Below are 25,876 nucleotides of genomic sequence, written 5' to 3' on the forward strand. Positions count from 1 at the left end.
ACAAAACCCACAATATCCCAGAGCTAGAGGGAGGTACTGCATTTATATAATTGTTGGCCGAATGCAAAATGACACCCCTGCTAGAATGGGTAATTTATTTCTGGATATGCAAAATATAATTTTGTGAAATGAACAATCAGACCTATACAGCGAATAGAAATGGTATCGGAATCCCCAAAGCTGTGTCCCAAAGACTAAGAAGCATCTGAACCCCACAATCACATGACAGCCTCACACACCCTGGGCAGCCATTCTCTATTCTACAGAGGGTTAAGATGCCAACTTTTATGTGGCTGAGAGCATGACACAGCTATGAGTACTGCTAAATGCTAGGAACTGGATTCAGGGGCCGCTCCAGCTCCCAAACTGCAATAGAAGCATTGGATGGGTTTTTTAATATATGAAATAGAAGAATAGCATGATGCATTTGCTTCTGCTACCCAATTTTCCAAGCATCCAGGCATTTTGCATTTGGCCAACAATTATATGTTATTATGTTAAAAAGATGCAGAAAGTGTACTGCAGCAAATAGTTACAATGCATTACATTTTCTGATGGAATCTTTAAAAAGGAAGGAAAGTATTTTGTGGGGATGAGGTTACTTTCCCATGAAAGAGGGACTTGGGAACAGTGAATGTCTCCAGATCTTTGCACTCCACTGCTAACTGAAAGTAAAACTTGCACTCTCCAAAAAGCAGTCCCTTTACAAGAAAGAGGGAAGCACTCTGATAAATCTTTTCACATTGAAAGTACTTCAGGGATCAGAACAAATTCAGCATGTGCTCCTGTATTATTATTTGAGCAATTGGTTGGCAAATAGAAAAATAAAAAGTATGACAAGTTTAAATTTAACCTTTAACCTTGGAAACTGCAAATTACTAGGGTAGGACTAGAAAATATTTTTGTGAATCATCTGGGTTGTATTTTTTGGAATAAAAAGGCAAAACTCAATGTAGGCAAAAGGCAATTACTGATTTCCCCCCAACAATTCTTGAGAAACCCCCATTTTGAATTTTCTTCTGTGTACATTAAATGATGCTTCAGGAAATTGGTGTACATATTAAAATGTGACTGGAACGCAAACATTCCTCAGAACCATTAAACACATTGACGATGGTCATTATGGGGGTTCTGAATTGTCATGATCCGGACATGGAAGCAGAAGGGAAGTAAGAAGCTGGTTAGTCTACTGTTGTATTTTTAAACAGTAATGTTTATTGTATTACCAAGGTTTAAATTAGTACCCTAAGTGCTGGTGAGGAGAGGCATTAATTTTAAAAAAAGAAAATAATTAATCAGTTAATTAATAAGGAAGGCAGGACAGGTGATGTGTTGCAGCTGCAGCATGTGGGAGCTTGGGGCCACCAGTGTAATCCATGGCAACCACGCCTGCAGTGTCCACAGCTCGAGGTGCTTTGGCTCAGAATAGATGAGCTGGACGCCGAGCTACAGACATTGTGATGCATCAGGGAGGGAGAAAGTAACCTGGACACTTTGTTCCAGAAGGCAGTCACACACTATAGGACAGCGTCTTCTGATTTGGTTGGTGGTCAGGGAGAGGGGTGTGTGACTATGAATGGGTCAGGTAAGGGGATTGAGAAGGCAGAAGTGGAGGAGCCTCAACCCTTCCAATTGTCCAACAGGTTTGTGGTTCTTTCAGCTTATATGGATGAGACCGAGGGCTGCAGGGTGGATGAGCAATCTGACTGTGCCACCATGGTACGGGAAGCCATTCAAGCGGGGGGCAGTAAATAGGAATGTAGTGGTAGTCGGGGACAGTATAGTCAGGGGGATAGACACAGTTCCCTGCAATCAAGAACGAGAGTCCAGAAGGCTGTGTTGTCTGCCCGGTGCCAGGGTTTGGGACGTCTGCTCAGGACTGGAGACGAACTTGCAGTGGGAGGGGGAGGATCCGGTTGTTAAGGTCAACATGGGTACCAATGACATAGATAGGACTAGGAAAGAGGTTCTGCATGGGGAGCATGAGCAGCTAGGAGCTAAATTTAAAAAAATAGAACCTCAAAAGGTAATAATCTCTGGATTATTACCTGAGCCATGAGCAAATTGGCGTTGGGTAAATAATATTAGAGAGATATAATATTAGAGAGATGAATGCGTGGCTCAAAGACTGGTGTGGGAGAAATGGGTTTCAATTCATAGGGCATTAGCACCAGTATCGGGGAAAAGTGGGACCTGTACCATTGGGACGGTCTTCACCTGAACCGTGCTGGGACCAGTGTCCTGGTGCGTCGTATAACTAGGGTGGTAGAGAGGACTTTAAACAAATTAGTGGGGGAATGGATCATGTATGAGAAGATGTGGTAAATCAAAGGGAAACAACAAGGTAATAGAGCAAGGTAGCAATTTGGGTAATGAGAACCAGAGTGTGGAAAGAAGAGACAGAGAGTACAAACTTAAGAGTGCACCAGCAGATAAGGCCAGAGATTGCAGAAATGGTAAAAAGACAGAATTAAAGGCTCTGTATCTGAATGTGCGCAGCATTCATAACAAAACTGATGAATTGTTAGCACAGACAGAAATAAATATGTATGACCTGATAGCCATTACAGATACATAGTTGCAAAGTGTCTGAGGCTGGGACCTGAATATTGAAGGGTATTTGACATTTTGAAAAGACAGGAAGCTAGGATAAAGTGGTGGGTTAGCTCTGTTAATTAAGGATGTCATTAGTATAGTAGCAAGAGATGACTTTAGCTTGAAAGAGCAAGATGTAGAATCAGTTTGGGTAGAGATAAGAAATAGGAAAGGTAAGAGGTCACTTGTGGGAGCAGTTTGTAGGCCCCTAACAGTTGCTACACTGTAGGACAGAATATACAGGAAGAAATAAATGGGGCGTGTAAGAAAGATACCGCAATAGTCATCAGTGACTTTAATCTACATGTAGATTGGACAAATTATGTTGGCAAAGGTAGCCTGGAAAATGAGTTTATAGAATGTATTTGGGACAGTTTGTTAGAGCAGTACCTTCTAGAGCCAACCAGGGAGAAGGCTATTCTAGACCTGCTACTGTGCAATGAGACAGGATTAATCAATAATCTCATCGTAAAGGACCCTCTAGGCAACAGCGATCATAACATGTTAGAATTTCATGTTCAGTTGAAGGGGAGAAGCGTGGGTCTAAGACTAGTGTTTTAAACCTAAATAAAGTTAATTACAAGGGTATGAAGGCAGAGCTAGCTAAAGTGAACTATGGATAACTATGTTAAAAGATAGGATAGTAGCGATGCAGTGGCAGACTTTTAAGGAGATATTTAATAACTCTCAGCAAAGATTTATCCCAGTGAGAAAGAAAGGTTTGTTGAGAAGGATCATCCATGGTTAAATAAAGTTAAGGACAGTATCAAATTGAAAGAAATACTGTACAAATCTGCAAAGATTAGTGGCAGGTCAGAAGATTGGACAGATTTTAAGAATCAGCAAAGAATGACTAATAAAAGAGGGAGAAAGTAGAATCTGAGAGAAAACTATCTAGTAAAATAAAAATATAGTAAAAGTTTCTACAAGTATTTAAATGGGAAAAGAGTAACTTATAGCTCGTGTTGGTCTTCTAGAGAGTGAGTCTGGGGAATTGATAATGGAAAACAAGAAAATGGCAGAGGCGTTGAACAGGTATTTTGTGTCTGTTTTCACTGTAGAAGACTTAGAAAAACTCCCAAAGATACTTGAAAATCAAGAGGTGAAAGGGAGCTTCATGCAATCGCCATCACCAGATAAAAGGTTCTGGGAAAACTGTTAGACCTAAAGGCTGGAAGTCCCCAGAACCCGATGGCTTGCATCCTAGGGTTTTAAACGAAGTGGCTGCAGAGATATTAGAGGCTTTGGTTATAACCTTCCAAAATTCCTTAGATTCTGGAAGGGTCCCAGCAGATTGGAAAATAGCAAATGTAAACCTTTGTTTAAGAAAGGTGGGAGACAGAAAGCAGGAAACTATAGGCCAGCTGATCTAAAATCTGTCATGGGGAAATTGCTAGATTCCATTATTAAGGAGGTTATAACAGGATATTTAGAAAATCATAATGGGAGCAGACAGAGTCAACATGGTTTTATAAAATGGAATTTGTGTTTAACTAATTTATTAGGGTTCTTTGAGGATGTAACAAGGGGAACCTGCAGATGTGGTGCACTTGGATTTCCAAAAGGCATTTGATAAGGTGCCACATCAATGGTTACTACACAAGATATGAGTGCATGGTGTAGGGGGTAACATATTAGCATGGATAAAGGACTAGTTAGCTAACAGGAAGCAGGGAGTAGGGATAAATGGGTCTTTTTCTGGTTGGCAAGCTGTAACTAGTGGAGTGCCACAGGGATCAATGCTAAGGCCTCAACTATTTACAATCCAGATCAATGACTTGGATGAAGCAACCAAATGTATGAAAGCTAAATTTGCTGACGACACCAAGGAGGAAGGAAAGTAAGTTGTCAAGTGGAGCTAAAGAGTCTGCAAAGGGATATGGATAAGTGAGTGGGCAAAAATTTGGCAGATTGGGTATAATGTGAGAATGTGTGAACTTGCCCACTTTGGCAAGAAGAATAGAAAAGCTGTGTTATTTAAATGGAGAGATTGCAGAACTTGTTGGTACAGAGGGATCTGGGTGTCCTGGTACATGAATCACAAAGTTAGTGTGCAGATACAGCAAGTGATTAGGAAGGCAAATAGAATGTTGGTGTTTATTGCAGGGGGAATTGAGTATAAAAGTAGGGAAGTTTTACTCCAACTATACAGGACCTTGGAGAGATGACATCTGGAGTACTGTGTACACTTTTGGTCTCCTTATGTGAAAAAGATAATTGCGTTAGCAGTTCAGAGAAGGTTCACTCGACTAATTCCAGGGATGAAGGGCTTATCTCATGAAGGAAGGTTGAACAGGTTGGGCCTATACCCATTGGAGTTTAGAAGAATGTGAGGTGATCTTATTGAAACATATAAGATCCTGAAGGTACTTGATAGCGTGGATATGGGAAGGATGCTTCTTCTTTTGGGGAAGACTAGAACGAGGGGACACAGTTTAAGAATAAGGGGTCTCCCTTTTAAGATGGAGATGAAGAGAATTGTTTTCTCTAGGGTCGTTAGTCTGTGGAATATTCTTCCCCAGAAATCAGTGGAAGCTGGATCATTGAATTTATTCAAGGCTGAATTTAGATAAATGCTTGAGAGACAAGGGAGTCAAGGGTTAAGGGGGGGGGGGGGGGCAGAAAGGAAAGTGGATTGAGACCACAGTCAGATCAGCTGGCCTATAGTTTCCTGCTTTCTGTCTCCCTCCTTTCTTGAACAAAGGTTTACATTTGCTATTTTCCAATCTGCTGGGACCCTTCCAGAATCTAAGGAATTTTGGAAGGTTATAACCAAAGCCTCTAATATCTCTGCAGCCACTTCGTTTAAAACCCTAGGATGCAAGCCATCGGGTTCTGGGGACTTCCAGCCTTTAGGTCTAACAGTTTTCCCAGAACCTTTTATCTGGTGATGGCGATTGCATGAAGCTCCCTTTCACCTCTTGATTTTCAAGTATCTTTGGGAGTTTTTCTAAGTCTTCTACAGTGAAAACAGACACAAAATACCTGTTCAACGCCTCTGCCATTTTCTTGTTTTCCATTATCAATTCCCCAGACTCACTCTCTAGAAGACCAACACGAGCTATAAGTTACTCTTTTCCCATTTAAATACTTGTAGAAACTTTTACTATATTTTTATTTTACTAGATAGTTTTCTCTCAGATTCTACTTTCTCCCTCTTTTATTAGTCATTCTTTGCTGATTCTTAATATCTGTTATACTTCGCGCATTGAAACAAATGCACTTCAGACCACCAGTCCCGCTGTGCTCAGCAACATCTCCCTGCCTGCTCTTCCTCTTAGTCCTACTGGCCTTATTTACAATGTCCTCATTTATGTCACTAGCTGTCCTACTGCTTTGGTTCCCAACCCCCTGCCACACTAGTTTAAACCCTCCCGAGGTGAGCTGGCAAGATGGATACAGAACTGGCTCAGTCACAGAAGACAGAGGGTAACAGTGGATGGGTGTTTTTCTGAATGGAGGGATATGACTAGTGGTGTTCCACAGGAATCAGTGCTGGGACCTTTGCTGTTTGTAGTATATATAAATGATTTGGAGGAAAATGTAGCTGGTCTGATTAGTAAGTTTGCGGATGACACAAAGGTTGGTGGAGTTGCGGATAATGATGAGGATTGTCAGAGGATACAGCAGGATATAGATCGGTTGGAGACTTGGGCAGAGAAATGGCAGATGGAGTTTAATCCGGACAAATGCGAGGTAATGCATTTTGGAAGGTCGAATGCAGGTGGGAGGTATACAGTAAATGGCAGAACCCTTAGGAGTATTGACAGGCAGAGAGATCTGGGCGTACAGGTCCACAGGTCACTGAAAGTGGCTACGCAGGTGGATAAGGTGGTCAAGAAGGTATACGGCATGCTTGCCTTCATCGGTTGGGGCATAGAGTATAAAAATTGGCAAGTCATGTTGCAGCTGTACAGAACCTTAGTTAGGCCACACTTAGAATTTTGCGTGCAATTCTGGTCGCCACACTACCAGAAGGACGTGGAGGCTTTGGAGAGGGTAGAGGAGGTTTACCAGGGTTCTGATGAAGGGTCACTGACCCGAAACGTTAACTCTGCTTCTCTTTCCACAGATGCTGCCAGACTTGCTGAGTGGTTCCAGCATTTCTTGTTTTTATTACCAGGATGTTGCCTGGTCTGGAGGGCATTAGCTATGAGGAGAGGTTGGAAAAACTCGGATTGTTTTCACTGGAACGACGGAGGTGGAGGGGCGACATGATAGAGGTTTACAAAGTTATGAGCGGCATGGACAGAGTGGATAGTCAGAAGCTTTTTCCCCAGGGTGGAAGAGTCAGTTACTAGGGAACATAGGTTTAAGGTGCGAGGGCAAAGTTTAGAGGGGATGTGCGAGGCAAGTTTTTTTTTTACACAAAGGCTGGTGAGTGCCTGGAACTTGCTGCCAGGGGAGGTGGTGGAAGCAGATACGATAGCGACATTTAATAGACATCTTGACAAATATATGAATAGGAAGGGAATAGAGGGATATGGGCCCCGGAAGTGCAAAAGGCGTTAGTTTAGGCAGGCATCAAGATCGGCGCAGGCTTGGAGGGCCGAATGGCCTGTTCCTGTGCTGTACTGTTCTTTGTTCGTACAACTTCGAAAACATCCCAATGGATTTCAGAGGAGTGACTGAATAAGCACAGAGTGGGTTAGGGGTTGGGGTGGGAAGATGGAAGTGATGAGAATCAGGTTCAAACAGGTAAAGCTTTGAGGCAGGGAAAGAAGAAGCAAAGGTGAGTAATTCCTGGAGACAGCTGAACAAAGGAATGGAAGCTCTCACCAGTGGGCGAGGAGGAAGGGGGAAATGTTCAGGAGGCTACAGGTTTTTGGAATAAAGGGCTCTTGTGAGGGCATAAAAGTGGAGATGCTCACAGAATAGGGTCAGCAATTTTTTGTAGCTGAAGACATATATACTGGGATATAAGGAGCCATTGGAGATTGGTAAGGATTTGGTATGGTGGGGAACTGAGCAAAGTATAGGGCAGGAAAGATATGGTTAGTGGGAATTGACAAGTCAGAGTTGAGGTGAAGCATGGGAGTCAGATTACAAGAAATCAAGTTGGAAGTGACAGAAGTGTAGATAAGGTCTTGAATTGAAGTTGGAAGAGCAGAAGAGCAATATTTTCAGAGTTATTGAGAAAAAGCTGGAGTCTGGAACTAAATTGGACAGTCTCCATTTATGATCCAATGCAGTAGGTCATGTTAGTAGAAATTAGTGGTCTTTGCAGCAGTAGGATATGGGAATTAAAGGTCAGTTGCAGGTCAGGAAGGACACCAGGCTTGCCAACAGTTGGTGATGAGTAAGCAGTAATTACTTTATTACTTAAAGTATCAGGTGATAGTCTGAATTGTCTGTATTGATCAATCTGAAAATGTGTTTTTGTACCACAGAACAAGCAGTTAGAGCTGGACACGTATACACAGATGGCCCTTGTGACCTCTGGGATGGCTTTTAGATGCAGTAAATGGAACATATACTCTGAGCCAGAAGAAATATTGCTTCAGGTAAATATAGCAACTTTCATTTATATAGCAGCTTTAATGTAGTAAAACATTCCAAGGCAATTCACATGAGTGCAATCAGACGAAAATAGACACTGAGCCAAAGGAGAAGATATCAGGACAGATGACCATTAAAAGGCATATTTAAAGCAATCTGAATCATTTATAAGCTCACCCATTATATTCTCCAAAACTAGTTTTAATAGAATATTTAACACGTTGCATTTTGATGCTGGTGTATTAATTTCAACGTGCTTGTTCTTTGAATTTCTTAGTGGCCTGGAAATAAACCTCACCTTCACCCAGCAAGAATGGTGTGGGAGAGGCAGGGTTAAGATCAGAGTGAGTCCACGTACCCGCCTGAGGTTGCTCCATTCTCTCCCGGCAACATTCCATCTATACTGATCATCTAATTGACCAAGTTTTCCACTACAGGCCAGCTGACCCCAGCTTTATATTCAAATTTCACACCTGATGGCACCATCGGTGGGCTCAAAATCATGTTGTGGGGGATTGGAGGGTGGGGGTCCCACACATGCAGAACCTGATCCATGAATCACAGCAGAAGAGGTCAAGGCAAGTTATAAAATCGACTAGGGAACTCACTGTGGACCAGGAGTGGCAGGAGTGCTCTCCTATCCAATCCCCACACAAAATATTTGTGTCCCCACCTGCCACCCTAGCCCTTCCCTGAAATCTTTTGGCCTCCCCAGCCCTGACCTTGCCTCTGTACACTGGCATTGGTGCCCAAAGCCCACAACCAGCAATGACATTATGCTGCAGACTGCTCCTTTGTGTCTGCCGTCCCGAGGCTTACAACCCAATTTCCACTCCCACGTGCCAGTACTGACACCAATCCTGCCTGTTGCAGATGAAACAATGCTATATTTAATCTAGGCCTGTGAATTAAAAATGGGGAGGGCCTCTCACTCAGATGTACAGGGGTGGGTGGAGGTCCCATCCATTCACCATCCCAAGTAAAAATTGAAGTCAATATTTCAGCATAATATAAATGAAGGAGATTCAAATCTTCCATTTTTCATAAGGTTAATCAATCGTTTATGAAATGCAATAGATTTTTATGCAGTTAAATGTAAGTGAGCATTTTAGATTGTCTTTCAGTCATTTAAACTAGCAGAGGACGAAAGAAACAAGAGTGTAAAGCAAGGCTTTCATTTGAACTTAACTGCACACAAATTCCTGATGGTCATTTGAATTGATGTATGTAACCTGCATAGGGAAAACTAATGCTACAGTTCTAGCTCAGATGAATTTACAAAGTGGTACCTGCATTCTCTTCTGTTGAACCACAGGCATGTGAAAATTTTGGTAGCGCGATAATAGCAGAGGAGGACTGGTCTCTCTATATGTTACGACCAGAGAGGTCACACAAGCTCAAGATGAAGGAATCCAGTGAAGAATTGTCAAATGAAATTGCTGAAAATACTGACTTTTACTCTAACTTGTACCACATGATGAAGGGATTAGCCAGTGATACTGCAAAGGAGAGAATTCTGAATGCTGATCACCTCTTTATTAGTTCTGTGCAAGAAATGCTGGAGGCCATAAAGCCACTCTCTCACACACTGGAGGTCAACTGAAGACTTTATTGAGCACTATTTCCACAGGAACATCTAAATTTATTAAGTTTACAGACACTTTCATATTGTTGCTTTTTACATTCAAATTTGTCCATTTAAAATTCACAGCGATTGGGAACCTCACGTGAAGAACGGTCAAGATATTTTACCTGTTTTAGTGATTAAATTTGCCTTTAACAGGCAAAATATTAGAGTTGAACAGTTATCGTAAAAAGACTATTTTGTATCATTAAAAAATTGATATGTTGAAACAATCCAGAAATACCTGTAAGAAAGTGAGTGTTTTGTCCAATATTTAATGCTTTCTTATGTGACATGATTTGTCAAGGCTAAAAATCTTAATGTATTTTAGTTAAAAACAAACCAGTGGCATGTTGAGCCATTCTCAGCAGAGTCAACAGGATTCGGAGAGTTGCAATCCAAAGCCCGACAGCAGAGGAGATAGAACGGTTGGTTATACAGGGGGCTGCCCATTGTGTCGAAGTCCTGTGTAAGGCCACAGAAACTGCTGAAGAGCTTTCCAAGAGTCACCAGTGCCCACATAGGCAGCATCAACAGACGTGTGGAAAGACCAGCCGATGAGAAAGCTGCCCAAAATGCTGAGAGAGAAAAGGAGTATGACAGGCAGCCAGGGTCCTCGGTGGCTTTTGCAAAAAGAATCCAACAATTCAGCTACATGGGTCGATATCCCTCTATAACTGGCAGAGAATAAAAGATCGATAGATCAAGCCATACATCAAATATACATGATTTCTCTATCACGTACAAACTCAAACCAAACCCAAAATGCAGGAAAAATTTTAAAATGATGGTAAGGTTGCTCAGTTGATGATTATATTCAAGACCTAAAGCGATAGAATTTTGAGCACTAAGGGAATCAAGGGATTTGGAAATAGGGGAAATTCAGCCATCATCTTATTGAATAGTGGAGCAGGCTCGATGGCTGTATGATACATCAGGGAGGGGGAAAGTTACCTCGACACTTTGTACAGGAGGCGGTCACACCCCTTAGGATAGGGTCTTCTGCTTTGGTCAGTGGTCAGGGACAGGAGTGTGACTGCAGCTGAGGCAGGTAAAAGGGACTCAGAGGGCAAGGGTGCAGGAGCCTCAACATTTGCGATTGTTCAACAGGTCTGAGGTTCTTTCAGCTGGTTTGAATGAGAGTGGGGGCTGCAGGGTAGATGAGCAACCTGACCATGGCACCATGGTACAGGAAGCCATTCAAGTGGAGGGAGAAAAAAGGAATGTAGTGGTAGTAGGAGACAGTATAGTTAGGGGGACTGACACTTCTCTGCAGCAAAGAGCAAGAGTCCAGATGGCTGTGTTGCCTGCCCGGTGCCAGGGTTTGGGACATCTGCTCAGGGCTGGAGAGGAACTTAGTGGGAGGGGGGAGGATCCAGTTGTCATGGTCCATGTAGGTACCAAAGACATAGGCAGGACAAGGAAAGAGGTTCTGCATAGTCAGTACGAGGAACTAGACACCAAATTAAACAGAACCTCAAAAGGTATTAATCTTTAGATTATTACCTGAGCCATGTGTAAATTGGTATAGGGTAAATATAATTAGAGAAATTAATGCGTGGCCCAAAAACTGGTGTGGTAGAAGTGGGTTCTGGTTCATGGGGCACTGACACCAGCACTGGGGAAAGTGGTGGCTGTACCGTTGGGATGGTCTACACCTGAACTGTGCTGGGTCCGGTCTTCTAACGAGCTACATAACTAGGGAAGTAGAGAAGGTTTTAAACTGAATAGTGGTGACAAGGGATCAAATTTGGGAAGATATGTTAAATCAAGGAGTAGAGGCAAGAAAGGAAGGTATTAATATGGGAAATGATAAACAGACTGTGGCAGGAAGGGACAGCGCATACAAATATAAGAGTAAATCAACAGATAAGGCTAGAGGTTACAAAATTAATAAAAGGACAAAGCTAAAGGCTCTGTATCTGAATGCACTTAGCATTCGAAATAAAACAGATGAACTGAGCGCAAATAGAAATAAATAAGTATGATCTGACAGCCATTACACAGACATGGCTGCAGGACGACATAGATTGGGACCTGAATATTGGAGGGTACATGGCATTTAGGAAGGACAGGAAGCTAGGAAAAGATGGAGGGGTAGCTCTGTTAATTAATGATGGTATTAACGCAATCGAGAGGGATGACCTAAGTTCAGGAAACCAGGATGTAGAAGCAGTTTGGGTAGAGATGAGAAATCATAAAGGCAAGAAGCGTACGGGCCACACAACATTAACCACACTGTAGGACGGGGTATAAATGAAGAAATAATGGCAACTTGTCAGAAAGGTACAGCGATAATTATGGGGGATTTTAACCTATATACCAGACTGGAAAAATAAGATGGGCAAAGGTAGCCTAGATGAGGAGTACATAAAATGATTTCGGGGTAATTTCTTGCAACAGCACGTTCTGGAGCCAGAGAGCAGGCTATACTAGACCTGGTGTTGTGCAATGAGATCGGATTAATTAATGACTTCATAGTTAAGGCGCCTCTAGGCAGCAGCGGTCATAATATGATTGGATTTTACATTCAGTTTGAGAGAAGAATGGGTCCAAGACTAGTATTTTAAACTTAAACAACGGCAATTATGAGGGCATGAAAGCAGAGCTAGCTAAAGTGAATTGGCAAATTAAGTTAAGGGATAGGTCAATAGAGATGCAGTGGCAGACATTTAAGGGGATATTTCAGAATACGCAGAATAGATACATTTCGATGAAAAAGAAAAATTCAAAGCGTGGGACCCGCCATCCGTGGTTAACTAAAACAGTTAAAGATAGCATCAAACTTAAAGAAAAAGCATATAATTGTGCAAAGATGGAGGCAGGTCAGAGGATTGAACTGACTAAGAGTACTTGATACCAACACTGGGAACAAAAGGAACATAGGAACAGAAGTAGGTCATTCAGCCCCTTGGGCCTGTTAAGATATAATTGCATTAAGATGGGTGGCAGGTCAGAAGATTGGACAGAATATAAAAAACATCAAACTGACTAAAAAGATTGATAGGTAAGGTAAAATTAGAGTAGGAGAGAAAGCTAGCTAGAAATATAAAGACAGATAGTAACAGTTTCTACAGATATTTAAAAAAGAAAAGTTAAAGTGAGCATTGGTCCTATAGAAAGTGAGTCTGGGGAATTAATAATGGATAATAAGGAGATGGCAGATGAATTGAACAGGTATTTTGCATCGGTCTTCACTATTGAGGATACAAGTAACATCCCAGAATTAGTTGTAAGTCAGGAAATGGAAGAGAGGGAGGAACTCAAGAAAATTACAATCACCAGGGAAGTGGTACTGAACTAATTGTTGGAGCTGCGGGCTGACAAGTCCCCCGGGTCTGATGGACTTCATCCTAGGGTCCCAAAAGAAGTGGCTAGTGAGATAGCTGATGCGTTGGTTTTAATTTTCCAAAATTCCCTAGATTCAGGGAAGGTTCCATTAGATTGGAAAATAGCAAATGTAACTCCTTTGTTCAAAAAGGGAGGGAGACAGAAATCAGAAACTACAGGCCAGTTAGCTTAACATCAGTCTTAGGTAAAATGTTAGAAGCTATTATCAAAGACGGTATAGCAGGGCACTTAGAAAAATTCAAGGTAATCAGGCAGAGTCAGCATGGTTTTGTGAAAGGGAAATCATGTTTAACCAATTTATTGGAGTTCTTTGAGGGAGTTACATGTGCGGTGGATGAAGGGGAACCGGTGGATGCATTGTACTTAGATTTCCAGAAGGCATTTGATAAGGTGCCTCAAAAGGTTATTGCAAAAAATAAAGGCTCATGGTGTAAGGGGTAACATATTGGCATGGATAGAAGATTGACTCGCTAACAGGAAACAGAGAGTAGGCATAAATGGGTCATTTTCTGGTTGGCAAGATGTAACGAATGGTGTGCCACAGGGATCTGTGCTGGGGCCTCAACGTTTTACAAATTATATAAATGACTTAGATGAAGGGACCAAAGGTATGGTTGCTAAATTTGCTGATGACACAAAGATAGGTAGGAAAGTAAGTAGTGAAGAGGACATAAGGAGGCTACAAAGGGATATAGATAGGTTAAGTGAGTGGGCAAAGACCTGGCAAATGGAGTATAATATGAAATTTTCCATTTTGGCAGGAAGAATAAAAAAGCATATTATCTAAATGGTGAGAGATTGCAGAGCTCTGAGATGCAGAGGGATCTGGGTGTCCTAGTGCATGAACTGCAAAAAGTTAATATGCAAGTACAGCACATAATTAGGAAAGCTAATGGAATGGCATCATTTATCACAAAGGGAATTGAATACAAAATAGGGAGGTTATGCTTCAGCTGTACATGGCATTGGTGAGACCACATCTGGAGTACTGTGTACAGTTTTGGTCTCCTTATTTAAGGAAGGATGTACATGCGTTGGAGGCAGTACAGAGAAGGTTTACAAGACCAATACCTGGAATGGGCAGGCTGTCTTATGAGGAAAGATTGAACAGGCTAGGCTTGTAAACACTGGAGTTTAGAAGAGTAAGAGGCGACTTGACTGAAACAGAAGATCCTGAGGGATCTTGACAGGGTGGATGTGGAAAGGATGTTTCCCCTTGTGGGAGAATCTAGAACTAGGGGTCACTGTTTAATAAGGGGTCACCCATTTAAGACAGAGATGAGGAGAAATTTTTTCTCGGAGGGTCATGAGTCTTTGGAATTCTCTTCCTCAAAAAGGCGGTCGAAGCAGCGTCTTTGTATATTTTTAAGGCAGAGGTAGATTCTTGATAAGCAAGGGGATGAAAGGTTATCGGGGGTAGGTGGAAATGTGGAATAATCAGTTCAGTCATGAACTTATTGAATGGCGGAGCAGGCCCAAGGGGCGATTGGCCTACTGTTGCTTCTAATTCATATGGTCACACATTGGGTCTAACAGAAGAAAAAGGAGGGTTGACATCTAACAAAGTGATTCCTAACAACGCAGCCAGCCGCTGAGGTCATCAGGCTGCACCAAAATGCGCAGACAGCCTCCTGCTCTCTGCGCGTGTGCGGCGTTCCGACTTGCCAGGACTGGTCAGCGCGTGTGCGGACAACATCATCACGTAACGTGTACCTCTTCGTGCAATGCGCCTGGTCGGCTCTGCTCCCCCTCACCGCCCCCCCCCCCCCCGCGACACTGCCGCTCTCTCCGACCACTCCGCTCCCCCCCCCCAACCCACCCCTCTCTCCCCTCCTCCCCCACCCCACCCCTCTCTCCGGCCGCTCCTACATCGCCTTGCTTCTTAGTGCGGGAAGGAAACGGGGGCGAGCGGCCAGAGCGGAATGGCACTGAAAACAATTAGAATTGTGCAGCACTGTCAGAGGTGCTGCACTTTAGATTTCCATTGCGTGCTGCCGTAGGTTTACTTTGTCATTCTGTGATTATTTGAGCAGTGCCATCTTTAGTCCTGGCAGCTGCCTTAACGTCGCAGACTGTGGCATTAAAGTGGAACAGGCTACATTTGCGCATGTGCCAGTACAGCGCCAGCTAGTGGTCGCATTGTCAGCAAATGCAGCCTTTATTTAATTGGAACTCTGGATTCCAATGAGTGGAGTACATCAGAAATATTAATCCAAATCTTCTCTTCCCAGTGCTGATGGACCTGTTGTGCATTTCCAACATTTGCAGGAGTTTTTTTTTAAATCTCCAGCTCCACACCACCGCCCCCCCCAAACGGGAACAGAATGCCATCAAGTTCAACATCATCACAATCACTAGTTTGACATAGTGAAGTTCTAGGGAGGAGCTAACATGCAGAGGTTCAGAACGAACTGGGTGAAAAGTGAATGGGCTACATACAAATGCTCTCAGAACTAGTACAATTTTGCAACAAAACTGTTGTGCTCCATCTCTATCTCTCCCACTGTAATTATTCTCATCAATTCATTAGAAAGGAGTTGCTGATATTTGGCGCTGCAAACACCCCAATATAGTGAGCTTTTATATTGCTGTTTGTCGACCGGCTCCCATAACAAGAAACAACTTGCATTTAGATAGCACCTATAATCTATTAAAACTTCCTAAAGCACTTCACAGGAGTGTTGGAAAAGATTTGACCAAGTCACAAAGATATATTAGGACAAGAGATCAAAAGCTTGGTTTTAAAAAATGACTGTAAGGAGAAGAGGGAGGCGGAGAGATTCAGGGAGGGAATTCCAGAGCTTAGGACCTAGATAGCTTAAAGCACAGCTGTCCATGGTGGAACAAAAGCAATCAAGCCACACGTCTAAAAAAAACCTACCAGAATTGTTTCCAGACCAGCAAAGAGGAACACCAGTTCCTCCCGGCTGCTGCTGGTCTCATTAGGAGCAGTAAATGCAGCAGCAAATTGCATGTCTATGTTGTGCCATTGCATCACAAGGTTATCATGCATGCAGTCTCAGACACCTTCATGATGAGATTATCCTATCCATGCACACTGGCCAAAAAGTCACAGCCAATCCTTACACACAAGCAGAACCTCAGGCACCCCCCAGTGTACCCAATTCACAGGAAGAACAAATGCACATAATATACATGCGAGAGCACAGCAGCCCAGTTAGCTCTCTCTCATGACCTCATGCAATGTAAAAGAAACTGAACTCTTTAACTAGGTCATTGTCCTTTCTTCACAAAGAACATGGAAATTGCTTTACAAGGTGGGCAAGCAGCAGTTAGCAGTAAGGTCTTTATACTCAGTGCTGCAGGCTGTAGTATCATCCTGCAATTTCTTTAAGCAACAGCTGGACCGGTCTGTGGCTGGGGTGGAGAGCACCTTATACAAAAGGTATGTGACTTTATGACTAAGTAGAGCCAGAGTGATCTGGACTACTTTTGATCACCTGAAGGGGTTGGAGAGGAATTTTCCACACTTTCTCCCCCTCTACCCACTTTAAGTTTTAAAATCTAGTTTTGCCGCTCCCGGGAGATCTCATGGCTTACAGCTGGGATGTGGACTGTTTGCATCGTGATGCACAATGCATTGCAGTTTGTGCGGGACAAGTTAGATGGACCAGTGGGTATTTTCCTGTCTATCTTTGTTCGTATGACTAAAAGGAAATTCTCAAATCTATTGTTGATGAAGGGAATGCTGTTTATTTGGATTTTCAAGTATTTGATAAGGTAACACATAAAAGGCTGGTTAACAAAACTGATGCTCATGGAATAGGAGAGTCAGTATCCAATTGGATAAAAAAAATTGGCTTAAGGGCAGAAAACGAGTCATAGTAAATGGTTGTTTTTTCAGATTGGACGATAGTAGACAGTGGGTGTTCCCCAAGGGTCAGCGCTGGGACCACTGCTTTGTTTGCTATATATAAATGACGTAGATATTGGAATACAGAGTAGAATCTCAAAATTTGCTGATGACACCAAACTTGGAGCTGTGGCAAACAGCGAGGATGATATGAACTGCCTGCAATAGGACATAGATAGACTAGCAGAATGGGCAGACAGGTGGCAGATTGAATTTAATACTGACAGGTGTGAGGTGATGCATTTTGACAGAAGGAATAGGGAGAGACAATATATAATAATAAATGGCACAATTCTAAAGAGCGTGCAGGAACAGAGGGACCTGGCATGTGCATCAATGTTAAGGTGGCAGGACATGTCGAAAGAATGGTTAGTAAAGCATACGGGATCTTGGCCTTCATAAAAAGAGGCATAGAATACAAAAGCATGGAAGTTATGCTGAACCTCTATAAAACTCTGGTTAGGACCCAACTGGAGTATTACGTTCAGTTCTGGTCACCACATTTTAAAAAGGATGTGAGGGTCCTTGAGGGGGTGCAGAGATGATTTACCAGAATGGTTCCAGGGATGAGGGATTTTAGTTACAAGGTTAGATTGGAAAAGCTTGGGTTGTTCTGACAGCAAAGGAGATTGAGGGGAGATTTAATGGAAGTGTACAAGATTATGACAGGCTTAGCTAAATTAGACAAGAAAAAACTGTTCCCATTAACTAATGGTACAAGGACTAGGGGACACAGATTGAAGGTTTTAGGCAAGAGATGCAGGGGCAATATGAGGAAGGACTTTATGCAGCAGGTGGGAATGACCTGGAACCCGCTGACCACAAGGGTGGTGGAAGCGGAGACAATGACGTCAAAGGAAAATTGGATGGGCATTTGAAGGAAGTACTTGCAGGGCTACCGGGATCAAGTGGGGGAGTGGAACTGACTGGATAGTTTAATGGAGAGCTGGCATGGGCATGATGGGCTGAATGGCCTCCGTCTGTGCTGTAATTGACTCTATGCAGCTTACTAAATCTCAGTTTGTTCTTCATACTAGCATAACTAATCCAAATATTATTTAGCCATTAGTAGTGACCACCCCACATTGAAAGCGATTTCATTGGACCAAATAAAAGACATTTGCTTTTTACTTGCCATAAACTATTAGCTAAACTGTGTCAGACGTTTTAACACTGAACAATATACTTACACTGCAGATGGTTCATCATTTGGATAATTACTTTCTAATTCCGTTAAGATAGCTTCTTCCATTGCCTCTGTTTTTTCTTCCTCCTCTTGTGCTTCCATTCCTGGAGAAGTGCTCCTAGACAACAAGGTGCACAGAACAGATGCACACCATTTAATTTTAGTTTTTCAGATTCCTTACAATAAACAGCACACTAAATTTATCAGATAGGCTGTCAAAAAAGTCATTTGGTGTTTGGTACATGTCTAACTGCAAACTAAGATTTATTTGACTTAATATGCAACTATTTAGTTTAGAGGAGAACTTTCACCTCTAATATACAAATAAAATCCCAAAACACTTCAGGAAAAGAAAGGAAATGTAGTCTCTGAAACACACAGTTCAGAGAGGCAACCGAAAGCTTGGTTTAAAAGATAGATTTTGAGAAGATTTTTAAAAGAGAGTGTGGGGGAGAAGGGTGGGAGGGCTCCAGACAGCAAAGCACCAACATCAGTTTTGTGATGGTGGACAGGGGGAAGGGAAAGCTGCACTGGCAGTCAGGGACTCCTCAACCAGAGGTTATGGATCACCAAGTCAAGTGAGACTGTGGTTTTAAAACACAACACACTGGAAAAGATCACAGAGGCAATAAAGAACAAGGCTGTGAAAATGATTTTGTAGGCAACGACGACAATTTTATATTTGATGCAGCGGAGTATTCGGGCAAGGCATTTATACAGCTCCTTTCACAATCTCAGCACATCCCAAAGCACTTTACAGCCAATGAAGAACTTTTGAAGTGTAGTCATTGTTGTAGTTGGAGCACAACACCCAATTTGCACACAGCAAGCTCCCACAAACAGAAATGTGATAATGACCAGACAATCTGTTTGTGACAGGGTAGAACTCCCCTGCTGTTCTTTGAAATAGTGGCCTGGGATCTTTTACATCCACCTGAATGTGCAGGCAAGCCCTCCGTTTATGTAATTCAAAAGACAGTACCTCCAACAGTGCAGCACTTCCTCAGTACTACACTGGAGTTTCATCGTGGATTGCATGCTGAAATCTCTGGAGTTGGATTTGAACACAGCCTTCTAACTCAGAGGCAAGGGTGCCATCACTGAGCCAAGGCTGACACACAAAGGTGAAACAATAATAGCATCTGCCTTTCCAGTATTCAACTGGAGAAAATTCTCACTAATCTTTAACAAAGGAAGATTTCTACCTGCATGTTTTACAGAGATAGCTGAACTGAGAATTAGGGGCTCACCTTTTATTCACTAATTGATTGTCCTTCTCACCCCAGGTATAGGTGCTGATAAATCGATGCAGTGTTGGCCGGGATGTGGAAGTATCATTTTGCTTTCGCCCTAAAAGTTTCCTAAATCAAGATTTTAAAAAAATGCAACAATTATAAAAATTGTTGTACTTGAAATAAGTGATTTAAATTCTACTGTGGAAGCAGGTTATGTTTTACAGTCAAACTTCAGAAGCCAACTTTTTTGTTTTAAAACCTGTTCAGTTTTAGAAAGACAGCACAAAATGTTCTTACTTATACTTAATCCACCCTACAATGGTCAGAATAGTGGAATTTCTGAAATTAAAAAAATGAAACTAACTGCATGAAGTTGCATGTCAATACCTCTCAAGTTTCGATGCAACTGGACACTGTTGTAGACAGACTTAAAGGTAAGCCATTCCCTCTTGGGTATAGCAATTTACCATTCTGGGATGTACCCTAGGCCGCTTCACTATGCGATAGATTTTAAACTTTCAACGCATGGTATTAAAACTAGCCATAGGGGATTAACTGCCTGATGTAAACCCCACCCAATTTTCCCTTCCATGGAAGTCAGTTACCTGCGCACCCAAGAAAGTTAAAATCTATCCCTATTAGTAAATCAAGCTATTCCAATCAATGTTCCCTCCACTGTGCATGGCCTGTTTGTTGCACTGCATGGTCCCTTTTAGTGCAGCTGTGTATGCACGCGTCTTAAAGGGAACGCTGCTCGTTTGTATTCCTGCATGATATCCCCGATTGCTGCACAGCCACACACACACACATCTCAGAGGGAACACTGATTTTAACCTCATACATGTCTTCAATGGAGGGTGTATTTGGAATAATCACATGCTGTTTTGACCATCTATTTAAATGTATAGCTCTTATTTTTCCAGTTAATCAGCTAATTTAAATTCCATGTACAGCATAAGTTAAAAATCAGACATGGAGCAAAAGAATGCATGACTTATTAACATACATGACTTTACTCTATCCCCTCCATTTTCTCCTATTGCAACATGAGCTGAAATGGCTGCCCTTCTGACACCAGTACCAATTCAGTTGACATTTTGTATTGAGCCAGTCAGTTGGGAGGTCCAAATTGAACAAGGAACATTACGCAAAAATAAAGCCATTTTCCCATTCCAATGGCCTTAAATTAGAATTGCACTGAAGTTAAATAAAAACAGGCCATTCGGCCCAACTGATCCGTGCCGGTGTTTATGCTCCACACAAGCATTCTCCCAGCCTACTTCAGGTTACCTCATCAGCATAACAGCACAGGCACAATGGGTCGAATGACCTCCTTCTGAGCTTTATGATTTTGTGTTGCCGCCATAAAAAGCACAATGACTACAGCACCACACCCAAAGCCAATATACATGTACAAGATGGGTGACCTACCAGCTACTTATCTTTCTCGTAAGCTTGCTCCGCAACTTGTCCTGATCGCCTTCGGACCTCCTTCTTCCTTCATCAATCTCCTTCAGCTTTGACTAATTGTAAATCAAATGCACTTTTTTCAACTTCACAATTAAATTGATAGTGACAATACCCGACAATCACTAATGGTAGAAGATAATTAATCAGAAGTAATTGGGACTGTTACTCTTCATCTCTACCAGTGACTTAGGTGAAAGAGTTAAGGGAAACAATTCTCAAAGTTACTGACAAAGATGTCTGCAGGAGTTAGGAATGTAAACAAAATTGATAAGGCATGGACTAATCTAGATATAGAATTGGCCAGTGTGTGGCAAAGGCTCTTCAAGGTGGTTAAATGCAGTGTGTTGCTTTGGAGCCTGGATAATTCCAGCCGCGTGCATACCTCGCAGGGTTACTTTCATAAGGTTTTAGAGCAGAGGAGGACCAGTGTTGTGAGGCTGTATGAAAACAAATCCCTTAGTGTGTAGTTAGAATAGAACAAAGAACAAAGAAAATTACAGCACAGGAACAGGCCCTTTGGCCCTCCAAGCCTACGCCGCTCCAAATCCTCTATCTAAACCTGTCACCTATTTTCGAAGGGTCTGTATCTCTTTACTTCCTGCCCATTCATGTATCTGTCTAGATACATCTTAAAAGATGCTATCGTGCCCGCGTCTACCACCTCCGCTGGCAATGCGTTCCATGCACCCACCACCCTCTGCGTAAAGAACTTTCCACGCATATCCCCCCTAAACTTTTCCCCTTTCACTTTGAACTCGTGTCCCCTTGTAATTGAATCCCCCACTCTGGGAAAAAGCTTCTTGCTATCCACCCTGTCTATACCTCTCATGATTTTGTACACCTCAATCAGGTCACCCCTCAACCTCCGTCTTTCTAATGAAAATAATCCTAATCTACTCAACCTCTCTTCATAGCTAGCGCCCTCCATACCAGGCAACATCCTGGTGAACCTCCTCTGCACCCTCTCCAAAGCATCCACATCCTTTTGGTAATGTGGCGACCAGAACTGCACGCAGTATTCCAAATGTGGCCGAACCAAAGTCCTATACAACTGTAACATGACCTGCCAACTCTTGTACTCAATACCCCGTCCGATGAAGGAAAGCATGCCGTATGCCTTCTTGACCACTCTATCGACCTGCGTTGCCACCTTCAGGGAACAATGGACCTGAACACCCAAATCTCTCTGTACATCAATTTTCCCCTGGACTTTTCCATTTACTGTATAGTTCACTCTTGAATTGGATCTTCCAAAATGCATCACCTCGCATTTGCCCTGATTGAACTCCATCTGCCATTTCTCTGCCCAACTCTCCAGTCTATCTATATTCTGCTGTATTCTCTGACAGTCCCCTTCACTATCTGCTACTCCACCAATCTTAGTGTCGTCTGCAAACTTGCTAATCAGACCACCTATACTTTCCTCCAAATCATTTATGTATATCACAAACAACAGTGGTCCCAGCATGGATCCCTGTGGAACACCACTGGTCACACGTCTCCATTTTGAGAAACTCCCTTCCACTGCTACCCTCTGTCTCCTGTTGCCCAGCCAGTTCTTTATCCATCTAGCTAGTACACCTTGGACCCCATGCGCCTTCACTTTCTCCATCAGCCTACCATGGGGAACCTTATCAAACGCCTTACTGAAGTCCATGTATATGACATCTACAGCCCTTCCCTCATCAATCAACTTTGTCACTTCCTCAAAGAATTCTATTAAGTTGGTAAGACATGACCTTCCCTGCACAAAACCATGCTGCCTATCACTGATAAGCCTATTTTCTTCCAAATGGGAATAGATCCTATCCCTCAGTATCTTCTCCAGCAGCTTCCCTACCACTGACGTCAGGCTCACCGGTCTATAATTACCTGAATTATCCCTGCTACCCTTCTTAAACAAGGGGACAACATTAGCAATTCTCCAGTCCTCCGGGACCTCACCCGTGTTTAAGGATGTTGCAAAGATATCTGTTAAGGCCCCAACTATTTCCTCTCTTGCTTCCCACAGTAACCTGGGATAGATCCCATCCGGACCTGGGGACTTGTCCACCTTAATGCCTTTTAGAATACCCAACACTTCCTCCCTCCTTATGCCAACTTGACCTAGAGTAATCAAACATCTGTCCCTAACCTCAACATCCGTCATGTCCCTCTCCTCGGTGAATACCGATGCAAAGTACTCATTTAGAATCTCACCCATTTTCTCTGACTCCACGCATAACTTTCCTCCTTTGTCCTTGAGTGGGCCAATCCTTTCTCTAGTTACCCTCTTGCTCCTTATATATGAATAAAAGGCTTTGGGATTTTCCTTAACCCTGTTTGCTAAAGATATTTCATGACCCCTTTTAGCCCTCTTAATTCCTCGTTTCAGATTGCGCCTACAATCCCGATATTCTTTCAAAGCTACGTCTTTCTTCAGCCGCCTAGACCTTATGTATGCTTCCTTTTTCCTCTTAGCTAGTCTCACAATTTCATCTGTCATCCATGGTTCCCTAATCTTGCCATTTCTACCCCTCATTTTCACAGGAACATGTCTCTCCTGCACGCTAATCAACCTCTCTTTAAAAGCCTCCCACCTATCAAATGTGGATTTACCTTCAAACAGCTGCTCCCAATCTACATTCCCCAGCTCCTGCCGAATTTTGGTATAGTTGGCCTTCCCCCAATTTAGCACTCTTCCTTTAGGACCACTCTCGTCCTAATATAAAACGACAAATGATACTTGGCTTATACAAAGCCTTGTTGTGGCCTTATCTAGAATACTATATCTGGTTTTGTTTCCCTCACATAGGGATGGGATATAAAATGCTTTGGGAAGACCCAGAGGAAGGCAAATCAGAATGATACCAAATTCCAGGACTCTGCTATCAGAATAGGCTCAGTGACTTTTCATGGCATAGAATTTAAAAGGTGATACAATTGAGGTTTTGATTCAGTTTGGAGAGGTTACTTGAGTCAGATAGGGACAGGAGGTCTTGGAGGCATCAGTGCAAAATATAAAAATATAAAATGTAAGAGTCAGGTTAGACACCAAGAGTATTTACTTAGAGAATCACCAACATCTGGAATAGATTATCAAAATGTGCAACAAGTATGAGATCACTGCAGTTCCTTTAATAGGGAGTTGGACAAATTCTTGAGAGTTCAGATGATCTCAAGTGATGGAAGGTAGCCAAGGGGTAGCTGTAATGATCATCTTGATGACCATCAAGAGTTAGAGAGGAACTTCAAGGGTTTTCCCTAAATTGGCCCTTTTTAAAAAATAATTTGAGGAGTTTGTATTGGTTGTGGGTGGGGGGTGGGTGATGTATGGCTGGATGGACCAGTTGGTTGTCTTTTTGTATGCTCATATCACCCCTATAATGTTCACTATCCTGGGTCATACATAAACAATGCTCATTTGAATGAGTTACCAGGAGGCTTCGAACACCCAACTAGAAGTTTCTTCACATTCAGGTAAGGAGAGCAGAGGTGGAATGGAGTGGGGTGGGGGAAGAGAAGAGAAACAGACCATGTTCCCAAACCTACTGAATCTCTAAAGTCACGATGACCTCATGTTATATTAGAAAGCAAGCTTATATGCAATAAACTGCATGTTGTCACTTAGCTTCACACTAGGTATGCCACAAGTACTTAATCCTTCTGCGATAGCATCGCACCAAGTATTTTAGGACATTCTGGTTGCCAACTCAAACAAAACTGCCTAAACTCTACAGCATACATTGTATATTTTTAAAATACCCCTCACAAATGGGAGCAATTTCAAACTAGTAAATCTCCACTGTCCTGAAGAACTAACTGCATGTTTTGCAATGTCATCCAAGTCATTTCTGCCCTCTAACTACCAAATATGTTCATTGATGTTGTGCATATTTTATCCCCTTTGTGTCCTAGGTTTACATTTGTACATGTCTTTGACACAACCACAACTTAAAATCCTCTCAAAAATCCAGAGCAGCCCAAAGTTTTGAAGCAGTTGCTCCACCCAATGCAATTAGATTGGTGTGCAGATATCTTTTGATGCTGTGGATTTCTTACCAAGTCAAACGGCGCTCCTGCAGTGCTTCTTGGAATTGCTGCAATGCTGACTCTTCGTGGGGATCCCTTTAACAAGAGGGAAAATGGAGGAAAAAAGTTGTACTTAGCATTGGCATGTTTTCCATATTTTATATTGAATATTCATTTCTACAGGTTGCAAAAAGTTAACATGTGCTAACATACATGGAGGAGCATTCCAACTCCCTATCCTGATTCTGCATCAATAAGGACAACCACCAGCTTCAGAACAGAAGAGGGCGAGATGGATGGAAGTTGTGTGACAGGGGGCGAAATGGAGAGAGAATGAAAGGAGGAAAGAAGGAAAGCGAAGAAAGAAAGAGAAAAATATTGTCTTTATATAGAACTTTTTGTAACCTTAGGACGTCCCAAAGCACTTTACAGCCAGTTCATTATTTTTTAAATGCAATAACTGTTGTAATGTAGGAATTGTGGCAGCCAAATTGCACACAGCAATGACTCACAAACAGCCCTGTAATAAATGACCGGTTAATCTGTTTTTGTGATGTTAATTGAGGGATAAATATTGGCCAGGACACCGGGGAGAACTCCCCTGCTCGCCTTTGAGACAGTGTCATGGGATCTTTTATATCCATCTAAGGAAGCAAATGTTACTAATCTACAACCAGCATGTTCGCCAGTACTCCTACCAAGCTTACTTGCCTAGGCCTTCTGTCCACTGTATAGTACATACAGAAATTGTGCAGCAAACATAAAAAAAAAGCAAAGGATCAATAGTTTAAGAAAGTTGAAGCTTTGAACAAAATTTAAAGAAAACTAAATCAGGGTTCAAGACAACAGAAAATCAAGATCAAGAAACTGGGTAGCGAAATGAAGCTAAAGGGAGCAATTGAAAAAGTAAGTTTTAGGAAAGATTGCCATTTTATAACTTCAACAAAACAACTTGGAAAAGCGTCTCGGATTTTACAGACTTGTGCAGTCGAAATCTGCAATAACAGGTAGAATATCCAGTTTCAATAGGA

The 25,876-nt window shown here is 42.3% G+C and overlaps 2 protein-coding genes across 7 annotated transcripts in view; one reads left to right on the top strand and one right to left on the bottom strand.

Moving 5' to 3' along the window:
- Positions 1-9,944, top strand: part of dnai7 (dynein axonemal intermediate chain 7) — a 121,560-nt gene extending 111,616 nt beyond the window's left edge. For all 3 annotated transcript variants that reach the window (XM_068058879.1, XM_068058880.1, XM_068058881.1), the window contains 2 exons: positions 7,986-8,099; positions 9,410-9,944. In XM_068058879.1, coding sequence (XP_067914980.1) covers positions 7,986-8,099; positions 9,410-9,697 — 402 coding nt within the window. In that variant the 3' untranslated portion in view covers positions 9,698-9,944. The remainder of the gene's footprint in view (positions 1-7,985; positions 8,100-9,409) is intronic.
- Positions 9,684-25,876, bottom strand: part of lrmp (lymphoid-restricted membrane protein) — a 146,269-nt gene continuing 130,076 nt past the window's right edge. For 3 of the 4 annotated variants that reach the window (XM_068058877.1, XM_068058876.1, XM_068058875.1), the window contains exons 34-38: positions 24,876-24,941; positions 20,796-20,887; positions 19,380-19,490; positions 18,134-18,247; positions 9,684-10,395 (exon numbers count right to left, since the gene is read on the bottom strand). In XM_068058877.1, coding sequence (XP_067914978.1) covers positions 10,152-10,395; positions 18,134-18,247; positions 19,380-19,490; positions 20,796-20,887; positions 24,876-24,941 — 627 coding nt within the window. In that variant the 3' untranslated portion in view covers positions 9,684-10,151. The remainder of the gene's footprint in view (positions 10,396-18,133; positions 18,248-19,379; positions 19,491-20,795; positions 20,888-24,875; positions 24,942-25,876) is intronic. The other variant, XM_068058878.1, reaches the window with a different exon arrangement.

This window comes from Heterodontus francisci, chromosome 27 (genome assembly GCF_036365525.1).
Source record: "Heterodontus francisci isolate sHetFra1 chromosome 27, sHetFra1.hap1, whole genome shotgun sequence".
Taxonomy (NCBI): domain Eukaryota; kingdom Metazoa; phylum Chordata; class Chondrichthyes; order Heterodontiformes; family Heterodontidae; genus Heterodontus; species Heterodontus francisci.